Source organism: Chamaea fasciata, unplaced genomic scaffold (genome assembly GCF_029207755.1).
Source record: "Chamaea fasciata isolate MVZ Bird 193981 ecotype frontalis unplaced genomic scaffold, bChaFas1.0.hap1 SCAF_22, whole genome shotgun sequence".
In the NCBI taxonomy this organism is placed as follows: Eukaryota; Metazoa; Chordata; class Aves; order Passeriformes; family Sylviidae; genus Chamaea; species Chamaea fasciata.
In genome coordinates this window covers 4,013,563-4,026,028 of record NW_027094107.1, presented here as the reverse complement: position 1 = coordinate 4,026,028, position 12,466 = coordinate 4,013,563, and the positions used below count along the sequence as shown (strand labels likewise).

The 12,466-nt window shown below is 58.4% G+C and overlaps 2 protein-coding genes across 6 annotated transcripts in view; one reads left to right on the top strand and one right to left on the bottom strand.

The window, feature by feature from the left end:
- Nucleotides 1–7,274, top strand: part of DRP2 (dystrophin related protein 2) — a 29,315-nt gene extending 22,041 nt beyond the window's left edge. For 2 of the 4 annotated variants that reach the window (XM_066202463.1, XM_066202465.1), the window contains 11 exons: nt 262–419; nt 551–717; nt 1,027–1,138; nt 1,493–1,629; nt 1,889–1,954; nt 2,638–2,703; nt 2,953–3,096; nt 3,725–3,962; nt 4,096–4,216; nt 4,371–4,457; nt 4,592–7,274. In XM_066202463.1, coding sequence (XP_066058560.1) covers nt 262–419; nt 551–717; nt 1,027–1,138; nt 1,493–1,629; nt 1,889–1,954; nt 2,638–2,703; nt 2,953–3,096; nt 3,725–3,962; nt 4,096–4,216; nt 4,371–4,457; nt 4,592–4,794 — 1,499 coding nt within the window. In that variant the 3' untranslated portion in view covers nt 4,795–7,274. Of the gene's footprint in view, nt 1–261; nt 420–550; nt 718–1,026; nt 1,139–1,492; nt 1,630–1,888; nt 1,955–2,637; nt 2,704–2,952; nt 3,097–3,724; nt 3,963–4,095; nt 4,217–4,370; nt 4,504–4,591 lie in introns of all 4 variants that reach the window. The other 2 variants (XM_066202464.1, XM_066202467.1) reach the window with 2 other exon arrangements.
- A 947-nt stretch (nt 7,275–8,221) lies between these two features.
- Nucleotides 8,222–12,352, bottom strand: LOC136300210 (retinitis pigmentosa 1-like 1 protein). 2 transcript variants are annotated; one of them, XM_066202431.1, is made up of 6 exons: nt 11,974–12,352; nt 11,181–11,360; nt 10,797–10,985; nt 10,544–10,720; nt 10,299–10,440; nt 8,222–9,901 (listed from the first exon to the last, which is right to left on the bottom strand). In XM_066202431.1, the coding sequence occupies exons 1-6, from the start codon at nt 12,067–12,069 to the stop codon at nt 8,394–8,396; spliced, it is 2,292 nt and encodes a 763-aa protein (XP_066058528.1). In that variant the 5' UTR covers nt 12,070–12,352; the 3' UTR covers nt 8,222–8,393. The 2 variants fall into 2 exon arrangements, with proteins under 2 accessions (XP_066058528.1, XP_066058529.1); XM_066202432.1 differs by having other exon boundaries at nt 11,181–11,342.
- Between the last annotated feature and the right edge of the window lie 114 nt (nt 12,353–12,466).

Here is a 12,466-nt window from a genome sequence, read left to right as displayed (position 1 = left end):
GGGAGTATCAAGGGGTTAAATAAAGGGCTGATTCATAGAGGACAGGCTAGCTGGGGGTGTTTAATACATGGTGTATGTCAAAAGAAGACACTTAACTGCTTATTAGGAGCTGGAAAGATACTGGTAAAAGTTATTTAATCACAGCTTGGGTTTTTCCTCTTCTTTGAGCTCTCTGCTGGAGGGGGTCAGTGGGGTCCCTGGTGTGACCCCACTCCTGCCTGGTGTTGGGGTGCCAGGTGTGCGTGTCTGTCCTGCCCGCAGATCTCTTTAGCCAAGTGGCCAATGCCGGGGGACTGTGCGACCAGCGGCACCTGGGCGTCCTGCTCCACGAGGCCATCCAGGTCCCACGGCAGCTGGGGGAGGTGGCAGCCTTCGGGGGCAGCAACGTGGAGCCCAGCATCCGCAGCTGCTTCCGCTTCGTGAGTGTGGCACAATGGCCCTTGGCCCGTCTGCTGTGGCTGTGCACCACCCCTCCCGAGGTGGCAGGGGACCTGCGCCCCGGCCACAGCTGGGTCCCAGCTCTGAGCAGCCCCTTCCTCCCCCTCCCCAGAGTAATGGGAAGTCTGCCATTGAGGCGTCCCAGTTCCTGGAGTGGGCCAACCTGGAGCCGCAGTCCATGGTGTGGCTGGCGGTGCTGCACAGGGTGGCCATGGCCGAGCAGGTGAAGCACCAGACCAAGTGTTCTGTCTGCCGGCAGTGCCCCATCAAGGGCTTCAGGTAAGGGCTGTCAAACGGGGGCCCTGGCCCCAAGGGGGTGCGTGGTGTCCTGCAGGAGAGAGCTGAGTTTGCTCTGTGCTTTTCGGGGAGCCTGGAGCTCTGCAGTGTTTCTGGCAGGGCAGAGCAGGTGCCGGCTAAGGGGAGGGAGCAGAGTGCTTTTCTGGGGATTTCAGCCATCAGCACTGTGGGTTCACTGGGGTTTTAGAGCAACACAGGCCACCTCTGTCCCCTCCCTTGACCTCTTCTTGGGCTTTAAACACATGCTTTGATGACGTCCAGTGCTTCCCTATGGCCTCTTGACCTCTGCAGGTATCGGAGCCTGAAGCAGTTCAATGTGGATATCTGCCAGACCTGCTTCCTCACCGGGAGAGCCAGCAAGGGCAACAAGCTGCACTACCCCATCATGGAGTACTACACCCCGGTATGGGGCTGGCCTGATGGCAGCAGCCTTGTGGTGTTTCGGCTGGTGCAGCCCCACAAGTGGATCCCTTGTGTAGTTTTGTACCCTCTGCATGCTGGAGGCTGCCTGTGTCCCTGCTGTTCTGGGGCTCGTGGGGAGCAGGGTGCGTGGCCCCCAGTGCCCAGCTTGGCCTGTGCCAGGCCCCATGACAGGCTCACAGGGGGCTGTGTGCCCTCCTTGCTTCCTCAGTTTTACCTGCCTCTTCCCCCATGGAGCTCATGCCCAGCCTGAGGGGACTTTGTTCCTGTGGATGCTGAGCTGTAGTCCCCCACTTCTCATTAAACAGGCACCTTTGCTGTATTTGTGTCTCTGCAGACCACATCCAGTGAGAACATGAGAGACTTTGCCACGACACTGAAGAACAAGTTTCGGTCCAAGCAGTACTTCAGCAAGCACCCACAGAGAGGTTACCTGCCTGTCCAGTCTGTGCTCGAGTCTGACTTCTCTGAGACGTGAGTTGGCTGTGCCCTGGGTGATGTCTTTTGGCCCAGAATGAGACATGGGTTTTTGGGTGGAAAGGGTATCTCAGCTCCTGGGGGAGCACAGAGCTCCTGGGGGAGGAATGCTGGAGCACTTGCTCTGGGGGTGGTATGACACCTTGTTCTGGAAGGCACAGAGGTTTCAATCTCTGTCCAGCCCATCCCTGGCTTTCCTTAGACAGGTGAGATCAGCCTCTCGCAAGCCCTGCTGATTCCTGTGCATCTCTTGCAGCCCAGCCTCCTCCCCGATGCTGCCACACGCTGACACACACTCCCGGATCGAGCACTTTGCCAGCAGGTACCACCCTGGCCTCTGCTGTCCCGCCTGGGCACGGAGCACAACCCTGATGGGTGTGGGGGGGCTTTGGGGCAGATATGTGGTCACAGACCCCTCCAGCTGCCCCAGCACGCTGCAGAGGCAGGCAAACATGCTGATGCTGTGTAAATTGGCAGCAAAGACCATGCATTTGACAGCACATGCCTCGGTGCTGCAGCAGCCTCCATGTGCTGTCCTGCTCTTCCCAGAATGAGCTGCTGGATGGATGCTCAGCAGGCACATCCCTCTGTGCCTTGTCCTGCTCCGTGTCCTCACCAGAGCTGTTTACCAGCTTCCCACTGCTGCTGCCTTGTGGTTTGTAGTGCCTCTGCCCTCGCTGTGGGCACCCAAGGGACCCTGTACTTACAGGTCCCAGACTGGAGCTGGAACTCTTACACCTCTTTCCTTTGCGTGTGACAGAGGAGGCTGAGCCGACTGCACAGCAGCAGCTCTTTATTCTAGAGACTTACACCCAGAGCAGCAGTGTATTTTGATTTTTGAAAAGGCAAAACCCTCTAGAGCCTGTGCAGAGGGGCAGACTCATGCAGGCTGGGTGGGAGACCCTCCCAGAGAGGAGTCTTGCAGGGGCTGCTGCAAGTAGGGTGCACTGAGCAGACATATAGCGTGTCTCTGACCATATCTCAACCTTTTTCTCTTCTCTCCAGGCTTGCAGAGATGGAAAGCCAGAGTTGTTCCTTCTTCAGTGATAGCCTGTCCCCTGATGATAGCCTGTGAGTTCTCTTTTCCCTTCTTCTCACGTCCTGATGAGTCAGGGCTCCTGTGGCTCTATCCATGCCTAGCCTCCCATTGAGTGAGAGGCCCTTGGGCACCCCCAAGAGCTACCAGGGATGCTGAGCCCCTTCTGAGCTCTAGGCCTGGAGCTCCCCTATGAACCTGCCTTCCTCCATGCTGCCCTTCCCCAAGGGCACACAAATCCCATGATTTTCCCAGTTAAGGTGTTTCTCCACCTGCTGGAACAGGGACGAGGACCAGTACCTGCTGCGTCATTCCAGCCCCATCACTGACAGAGAGCCTGGGGGCAGCCAGCAGGCTCCAGGAAGCCTCAACATGGATGACAAGGGAGAGCTGGAGAGAGTCCTGGCCCACTTGGAGGATGAAAACAGGTAGAGACATGGGGAACTCTGGAGGTGGGGGTTATAGCCTGAGAGGGGGAAAGGGACTGCAGAAGCCTTGTAGGGCTCAGGATGGAGCCAGGGGATGCTGCTGGGGCTGGAGGTGGGGATTGCAGATGCTGAGAGGGCAGTTTTGGAGGCTGTCAAGGCTGAGCACTAAAACTCAGTGAGGATATGCTCTCCAAGGAAGAGAGATGACTCTGTTCCCCAAAATATTCCTTCCTACATCCACAGAACCTGTTCCCTCCTGAACCCCAAATAGGTTGAAGTGAGCCCAGGGCTCTCTGTCTCTCTTGTCCCTGAGCTCCTCATGAACAGTGGTATTGCTGCTCTGGAGCACACAGGGTGAGGCTCTAGGCAGGGCACACCAGCTCAGGAGGAGGTGATGCTTTCCCTGCCCTTGTTTTCAGCCTCTTGGGAAGTGGTTGCATACCTGTGAGCCCCCTGTGTGGGGTAGAACCACAGACAGGCCACTCTGCAGTGCGGCATCCTGGCCCTTAAGCTTCACAAATGGTGAAGCTTTGTCTGAGTCCTGGGCCATCCCCAGTGTGCAGCTCCCGGGGGTTTCCAGCGGTCTCTGGGAAGGATTGGGGGGATGCTGACCTGGGCTGTCCTGCAGGATCCTCCAGGGAGAGCTGAGACGTTTGAAATGGCAGCATGATGAGGCAGTGGAGTCTCCAACCTTGGCTACAGGCTCTCCTGAGTCGGTGCAAGACCCACGAAACGACGAGCTCCTGGCAGAGGCGCGGATCCTCCGGCAGCACAAGAGCCGCCTGGAGACACGGATGCAGATCCTGGAGGACCACAACAAGCAGCTGGAGTCACAGCTGCACAGGCTGAGGGAGCTGCTGCTGCAGGTAGGCTCAGAGCAAGGATGGGGTGGACTTTGCCACAGCAGAGCTGTGACAATGGCACAAAGTGGATGGGCAGAGCGAGGGAAGCCAAGGACAGAGGATCCGTGACAAGCTTCTCACAACAACTCTTCTCCAGCCTCCAGCAGAGTCAGAAGGCAATGGTTCAGCAGCCTCTTCCTTGGCTTCATCTCCACATCAGTCAGAAGGCAGCCAGGCCAAGGAGAAAGAGCACAACACCCCTGACACTGAAACTGCAGGTGAGGTTTGGGCTTGGGCTGAGCTCCTGGCCCTGCTCCCTTGTTTCCATGCTGCAGGAAGCTGCCTGCACCCCGCCTTCCTGCAGAGATGCTGGCAGCCAGGTGGATGTCCAGAGCGCCTTTTCATGCCCACCTGCCCTCCTTCCCACTGCAGATGAGGTGGAAGCCAAAACCCAGGAAGTCAGCATGTGCCTGGAGGACATCATGGAGAAGCTGCGGAGCGCCTTCCCCAACTCTCGAGGTACTTGAGTGAAATCCTCCTCTCTCGCTTCTTGCTGCTCCCTCAGGTGAGGTTTTCCCCACAGAGCCCCACCCCAGCTTCCCTGCGACAGCTGATGACCTGCAGTGCTTCAGCCAAGAGCTTTGCTGCTGCAGTGCTGCTGGGACTGGGGACAGAGGAGGAGGATGCTGCACACCTGCAAGGAGAGGCAATCAGAGCTGCCAAGAGCACAGACCAAACAGATCCCCGTGATGAGCTGCCAGGCAGCCTCCTGCCCTGCTCAGGACCCTGCACCCCGTGGGGCTCCCACCGTGAGGATGGACAGATCTGCCAGCACCACCTGCAGCTACAGCTTTGAGCCAGCTCCTGGCTTCACCCCTGTCCAGACCCCTCTGCAGGAGAGGTTGAGGGCCCAGTAGCCTGGTGAGATGGAAGCAATGGTGCAAGCTCTCCTGGCTGCTTGTGGACAGCTCTTCCCAGCAGGGATGGAGACTGGGGGATGTGTGTGAGGTTGGCATTGCACTCACTCGGTGGGCTTTGGTGTTGGTCATTCTGCTCTTTCCCTCTGTGCTCCAGTGCAGGAGCAGCACTTGGTCTCTTGCCCAGGCTGTGAGAGGGAGACATTGCTTGGTGCCAGCACTAATATGAGGTGATGGGTGGTCTGCCCATGAAGACTCTTGCCCACTTTCTGCCATCCCTGAGCAGGATCCTCCTGGCTCTGCAGCAGTTCCCTTCTAACCAGGTGGCTCTGGATGCTGTTTTCCTGACCTGTCTATTTCTCTTTCAGGTATGACCTCCCTTATCTAACACCTCCTGTGAGCCAAAGGCTTTTCCTAACCAGCTACCTGGCTGCTTTCCTCCCCCTCTCTCCCTGCCATGCTCCCTGTGCTGCAGCAGACCTCACACAGACTCCCTCCGAGCTGGTGGTGCAGGATGCTTGCCAGCTCCAGAAGAACTCAGGGGAACATAGGTCATGCAGGAGTGGGACTGTGGGCTCCCCAGGAGCTTTGGTCACTCAGCCACAGTGCCCAAGCCTGGGTGGGATGGTTCAGAAGAAAGAAGTGAAGCCATGAAAACTGCCTGTCTCCCCTGGCACCCACGGGCTGCTGCCTTTGCCTGTAGCCCTCGGGGGATGCAGAGCTCAGCATCCCACTCTTCATTCGTGCCCAGGAACGTCCAGGTCTGTGGGCACCAAAACACTCCTGGAGCCACACAATTTTTAAAATAGCTCTTTATAACAGTAACCAGCTGCCAGCCTTATGGTTTGAACTCTGCCACCCAAGGCTCTGCAGCCAGCCAGGCACATACCACCAGGAGAGAGTCTGTGAGGTTTATGGAGTAGGGATTGAGTCCATGTTAGAGCTTCAGCCCAGCTAGTAGCCTTATATTGAGAGGGTCTTTATAACAGAGCCTTATTGTTTAATTTGCATATATTTCTATATATATTATATATATACTGTACTTAAATACTCTCATGGACTCACTCTATTAAACTCTAATACCTTAAGTGTAGCTGCTCTTCACTTCCAGACCAGCCCAACTCCTGCTCCCAGGGGAACCAGCGCCTTCCCTGTTGCTGCTGTTGCCTTGCAGGGCTGCTGAGGGAGCTCAGTGAGGGCTGGACCCACAGCAGGTACTTCATCCTGCCTGGTTTCCTGGGGATCTGTGCCTGTACTGCGGCACAGAGAGCCTGTCCTGCACAGACCCAGCTCCATCCCTCAGCTCCTGCAGGGAGGAGTTTCTCCAGCCATGCTCCAGCCCTGAGCCCACCTTGTTCTGGTGCAAGTGCATGGCAGAGTGGGTGGGCTGCAGGACAGGCAGGGCCCCTCCTTGCTGTCCCCAGGGAGCAGCTGCCCTGCCGCTGTCCCCAACTTTGAGCTGAGCTGGGGGGCTGGAGGCCCTCGTTGGAAGTGGGTCAGGGAGGCTGTTCTGCCAGCTTGGGGCTGGTGGCTCCTGGTCCCCAGGGGTCCCCTCGGGCTGGCTGTCTTGGGCTGTGTTATGTCGAGAAAGGCAGAGTCAGGTGCTGCAGGGTAACCCAGAGCAGGGGCTGAGATGGCCCTGGTGCCCTGGTGAGGTTGTGGAGAGATGAGAGGCTTGAGCCCTCGGGGCAGGGCAGGGCTGCACACTGGGGTGAAACATCCCATTTAAACAGGGCTTGCAAGGACAGAGGCAGGGCTGTTGTTGCTGGCTGGGACAGGACACGGTGCTGAACTGTCCGGGGAGGTTGTGACCAGGGCAGGGCGTCAGGGCTGTGAGCTTGGCTCTGGGCTGTTGGCAGAGGTGAGGAGCAGTGCCCACACCAAGGGCAAGGCGGTGTGAGCCTTACAGCCAGGGGTGTTCAGCCTGTAGTGCTCTGCTGGCAGCAGCGTGGGTGCCTGTCCCTGCTGTCCCCTGTCCCGGCCAGGTGAGTGGCAGGAGGGCACTGTGGTGGCATTAGGGTGGCTTTGGGCTTGCTGTGTCAGACTGCAGTGAGAGGGACCACAGGCCAGCTTGTGAGACCCAGCTGGACCCCTCTGTAGTCCCAGGGACAGGATGGGAGCAGCCTGGGGAGCAGCAGAGTGAGGCTTGGCCTGAGGGTGTGGTCAGGAGTATTCAGCCTTGGGGGGCACTGGAGGGAGAAAAAGGGCAGGATGAGGACAGAGCTGCTGGCCCCAGTGCCAGTGTGGGGAGCAGAGGTGGCCAGGGTGGGTGCTTGGGCTGTGTTTGGGAGCCAGGATGTGTCAGGGAGGGGAGCAGGCTGGCTAATGCTCTGGTAACCATGTACTGTGGTGCTGCTGTCCTCACTGCTTTGTGGCATCTCTGCTCTGGAAAGAGAATAAATTTGTATTTATACTGAGACCTGGATAAGTGCTCTGGCCTCTTCTATCCGTGCTCCTCGGCTGAGTCAGCTCCTGTTGCTGTGCCATCCTGGCACTGCTCCTGCAGGGCTGCTGGCACACAGCCTGCACTGTCACCCTGCCTGTTCACACCACTTGAGGCACAACAGAAGCTGTGAGCACAGCCCCAGGATCCCCAGACACAGGTGTGTTCCCTAAGCACCATGCTCATCCTCTTCCAACAAGGTCTGTTTCACGCCATGTGGCTGCCTGAGGTGGGGGACAGGGGCTGTGTGGGGACAGTCCCTCTTTGTCACCCAGGAATTTTGGCTGTAGGAAACCCTTCAGCCCCAGACAGGAGGTAGAGAGCAGTGGGATGCTGGGCAGGTAAGGCAGTCCTCTTCCTCCTTTCTCTCTGGAGCTCCATGAAGTTTTCAGTGCCCAGAGGTGTCTGGGTGCCTCAGTCCCAAGTGCTGCCCATGTTTCCCATGCCTTTGTGGCACAATAAGGGATTCAGATGAAAAATATTTCAGGGTTAGGGGCTCTTGGGCTCTCTCCACTGCCCAGACTCGGCTGATGGTGAAGCCTGCCCAGGACAGACAATTTTTGGGCTGGACCTGCTCTCACCCCTGCCTGGAGGGACTGGCAGTGCTGGGGAAAGGCCTGACTCGGTGCCACTGCAGGGAAGTTTGGGGGACACTCAGGCAGGAGAGATTCGGGAGCTTAAGGGGGATGAAATGCAGCCTCCTTAACCACCCCCCGTCAGGAGCAGCACAAACTGCCCCATCCCTGCCCCGGGGGCTCCAGAGCAGGGCGGGGGGTGTGGGATGCGATCAGGGACGCCGGTCACGCTCAGGAACAAACCCAGCCCAGGGTGCCAGGAAAGAAGAGGTTTTATTTCTCAGCCAGCAAAGCTCGGTGGCGCCCAGCTGAAAGGCGCTGGAGCCGCTGAGCCGGGGCAGGGGATGCTGGGGGCCCCGGCGGTGGCAGGGTGAGGACAGCATTGTTCCCGTGTCACTGCTGGGCCAGTCCCCAGCCCCGGGGCTCCCTCTCGGGGTACAGGAGCCCTGCTGCCTGTGCTGTGCCTCTTTGTCAGTGGCCTGGCAGCTGTTCCCCCAGGCGCAGGGGTAACTGACCCTGCTCAGGGCTGCTCATGGCCCTGCTCTGTGCTGTGCTGCTCCAGGGGTGCAGCATCCCCTTTTCCAGCTGCTGTGGGCCACGGGGGTATTTTTGCCCCTTCACCCAGCTCCTCACCTTCCCCAGGGGTGAAGCTCTCTGGGGGGATGTTGCCTTCCCCAGCGTTTTCTTGCCCTCTGCCTGCTCCCTGTTCCCTGCAGCTCACCTCTTCCAGAGCCTCTCCAGATGTTGTATCCTCCCACCCTGGGGCCCCCGCAGCCGGACCCAGCCCCTTGCTGGGAGGCCCCAGATGTGGTGCTCCCTTTGGCTGAGCCTGGCCCTCACTCCCTGTGCCAGTTCCCTCTGCCCCACTGGCTCCTTGCTCCAACCCCTGCTCTAGCCCTGCTGCCCTAGTCTCCCCTCTTGTCCCACGTGGCCCTGCTTTAGGCTTTTCTGGTTTTGCTGGTAGACACTCTTTCTCTTTGTCCTTCTCCACTTTCCCTTTCACTACTCTCTCCTCCCTCTCCTTTTCTCCTTTCTTTTCTCCTTTCTTTTCTCCTTTCTTTTCTCCTTTCTTTTCTCCTTTCTTTTCTCCTTTCTTTTCTCCTTTCTTTTCTCCTTTCTTTTCTCCTTCCTTTTCTCCTTCCTTTTCTCCTTCCTTTTCTCCTTCCTTTTCTCCTTCCTTTTCTCCTTCCTTTTCTCCTTCCTTTTCTCCTTCCTTTTCTCCTTCCTTTTCTCCTTTCTTTTCTCCTTCCTTTTCTCCTTCCTTTTCTCCTTCCTTCTCTAATTCTTCACCCTCTTTTAATTTCTCATCATCTTCTTCTGCTGCCCCCTCCACCTTATCCTCCCTCTCCCCTTTGTCTTCCTTTTCTTCCTTGTCTACCTCCTCCTCCTTCTCATCCTCCAGTTTTCCATCTTCTCCCTCTGCCCCCCTCTCCACCTTTTCCTCTTCGCTCTCTTCTTTTTCTTCCTCTTTCTTCTCCTCTTCCCTCTCCTCCTCTTTCTCATCTTCCTCCTCTGTTCCCAGGCTCCCTGGCTTTGCCCCACAGGTGTCCAAGTTTACTTCTTCCCCCACTGCAGTCCGATCCCTCCCTTCCACCTCTTCTCCCACAGGCTCTCCCCGGGCTTCTCCTCCTCCTGCTGCTGCCCCTTCACCCCCAGCCCTGGGGGTCCCTTGCTCTGCCTGGGGAGCCCTGGGTTGTTCTGTTACCTCAGTCTCAGCTCCCTGCTCCCCCCGCCCAGGGGTCACCCGGACCCCCGGCTCACCCTGAGGTGCCCCATCACCCACCTCCCTGCTCTCCCGCCCCTCACGGCCCTTCAGGCCCTGGGACGACTGGAAGAGGCCCTGGTAGCGCTTCCGATCCTCCACGTGCTTCTTCCTCATCCTCTCCCCCAGCTGCTTCAGCTCCTTCTTCACGGCCGCCGCCATGGAGGGGTCGAGGTGAGCCACGCGCTGGAAATCCTCCCGCGCCTCCCTCTCGTTCCAGACGGCAGCGTGGGCCTTTGCCCGCTTGAAATAGGCCTTGGCATTGTCTGCCAGGAGAGAAGAGCCCTCAGAGGGGGTCCTACAGCTCAGGGCCACCAGCCACAGGAGCTGGAGATGTGAAGCCTGTGGGGCTTCATGTGGGGTGGACACACCTGTAGGGAGGGCAGGAACACCGGGGCTGTGCACTGCCACCGCGGGCAGCAGGGCACAGGGAGTGCAGGGATCGTCATGGAAGGGGGAATTATATGGTGTGGTGGGTGGGGGGACATTGTGGGCAGGTGAGACATCATGGGCAGGGCAAACTGGGACATAGGGATCCAGATGACACAGGTGCTATCACAGGCAGAGGGACACAGGATGAGCACGGACACGGATGGGGGATTCAGAGGAGGGAGTCCCTGGGAGCCATGAGCACAGCAGGGGTGGGATGCAGGGCTCAGGTACCATTGTGCTTCTGGAGAAGCTCCGTCGTGTGCTCCAGCACCTCGTAGTACTCGCCGAGCTCCAGCTGGCACTGGCAGTAGTTGAGCACCAGCGGCGTGACCAGGCTCTCCAGCTTCAGCCAGCCGTCCTCCCACGGCTTCTCCTGCCCCACGAGCAGCTCATGGCTGAGTCCATCCCCTCCCAGGCTCCCAAGACACTTTGAGGTGTGACCCAGGCAGGGATGGGGAGGTGTTGGCCCAGCTCACCTTGGCCTGGAGGTTCCTGAGGCAGATGACAGCCTCCTGGTACTTGGCTGCCGCCTGTGCGAACTCCCTGCGCAGGACGAGGCGGTTGCCCTCGCTGTGCAGCACAGGCACTGCTGCCAGCTTCTCCTCCTTGCTCATGGCCCAGGTGTCACGTTTGTAGGCTGAGGGGTCCTCCACCTGCACAAGCAGGAGGAGCTGAGTGGCCTGCGCCAGCTGTTCCCACTCTGGCAGCCATCTCTGCCATCCCCCTTACCCGGAACAGCTCCATGATGAAGATGAGAGGCTGTGGCGTCCGCTGCAGCTCGTCCAGGTCATCGTAGCCTGTGCTGTGGTAGTCAAACATGTTGCCCATGCCACAGCGATGCTTCTGGCCTTCCAGGGGGTCCCGTCCCTCTGCAATCCTCCTCATGCCCCTGGAGACCAGGGCATACATGCCTGTGTGCTGCAAGGAGGAGAGCACCCCACTCAGCCATGGGGGACTGTCTGCACCCCCTTATCTGGGGCGGCCAGAGGTGCTGAGGCCAAGTGACAGCCTGTGTTTGCACCAGACAAGGCTGGAGCATCTCTGAGATGCATGGTCATGTGTCCCGGCTCTGCAGGAAGGAGGGAAGTGGGCACCTCTGGGCCCTTCACTCACAATGGTGTCGCACCAGAACTCTGCCACCTCGCCAATCCTCATGGAGCTGAGCAGTGTCTCCCAGATCTCCAGCTTGAACATCTTGCCCACAATGATCTCCATGGGCATGCCAGCTTCCCGGCTGTCATCGATCACCGTCCGCTCAAAGTCATCCTTCAGCGTCTGGAAGTGGAAGGTGAACTGCCCCAGAGGGAGCCCAGTGGTGAGACTCCCCTCAGCAGCCACCGTGACCTCAGCTGTGGGGTCAAGCCTGCTCCCAGCGCTGTGCTGATCTGACTGGCAGCTCTCCCTCCTCACCAGGGGATTGTGCCTCTTGCCCACTTGAGACAGCAAGCAGATGGTTGAACGTCTTAACATCCATCCTTGCTTCTCCCTATGGATCGCCCTTTACAACCCAGTGAGTGCAGGGAGTGCTCTCACACCAGGACCTGGTGGAACCCACAGTGAACAGAGGCTGGGGAATCACCCAGTAACAACCCATTGGCACATCTCACCCCTGCTTGGCACATGGCAGGAAAGGCAGATTTCAGCTACCCCACCAGGGCTGCTGAGCTCTAACAGTGCCAGGGGGAGGAGAAGTCACAGGCCCAGTGCAAGGTGAGGCCGTGGGCACTGCCAGCTGTCTCTGTGAGAAATGTGGCTGCCTGTGCCCAAACCAGCCCCTCCTGCACCCCTGTTGTGAGGGCTCGCTCTCTTCCCCAGACCTGGAGCTGGGCTTGTGCAGCGTAATGGGCAGGGACGTCAGACCCACTCCCTCTCCCAGGGCTCTGCAGGAACAACCCAGACAATTTACCTTGCTCCCGTCCTGCAACTTGGGCAGCTCCCCTTGGCCTCCATGCAGAATCTTCTTTTTGACCCCTTCCACATTCAGCAGGTAGGTTTCTTCCATGGCTGCTCACAGATCACACACACCACGGCACACTCTGGCCCTTCTAGAGCTCCACGTCTTCCTTAGGTGTCTCTTTCTTGACTATCTGGACATATACATGGTCTTCCAAGGTTCCTGCTGACTTTTTCCTTCCTGTGTTGGGGGCAGAGCCTTCTCCCCCTGCCCTGGGGTTGTGAGGGGTGTCCACTCGTAGCACACACTCACTGAAGCCTCCAGTGTCCTCTGTTGCTTTCTGTACCCGCCCTTCTAATCCTCTTCCCACCCTGTCAGGTTAATCTGGGATTTGCTTGCATAGTCTATGAGGAATGACAGGAACTCCCTGATCAGGAGGGCCTTGTTCCTCCCACCGAGTGACAGCACTTTTGACCCAGCTCCAAGAAGAGCCACTCTGGGGAAG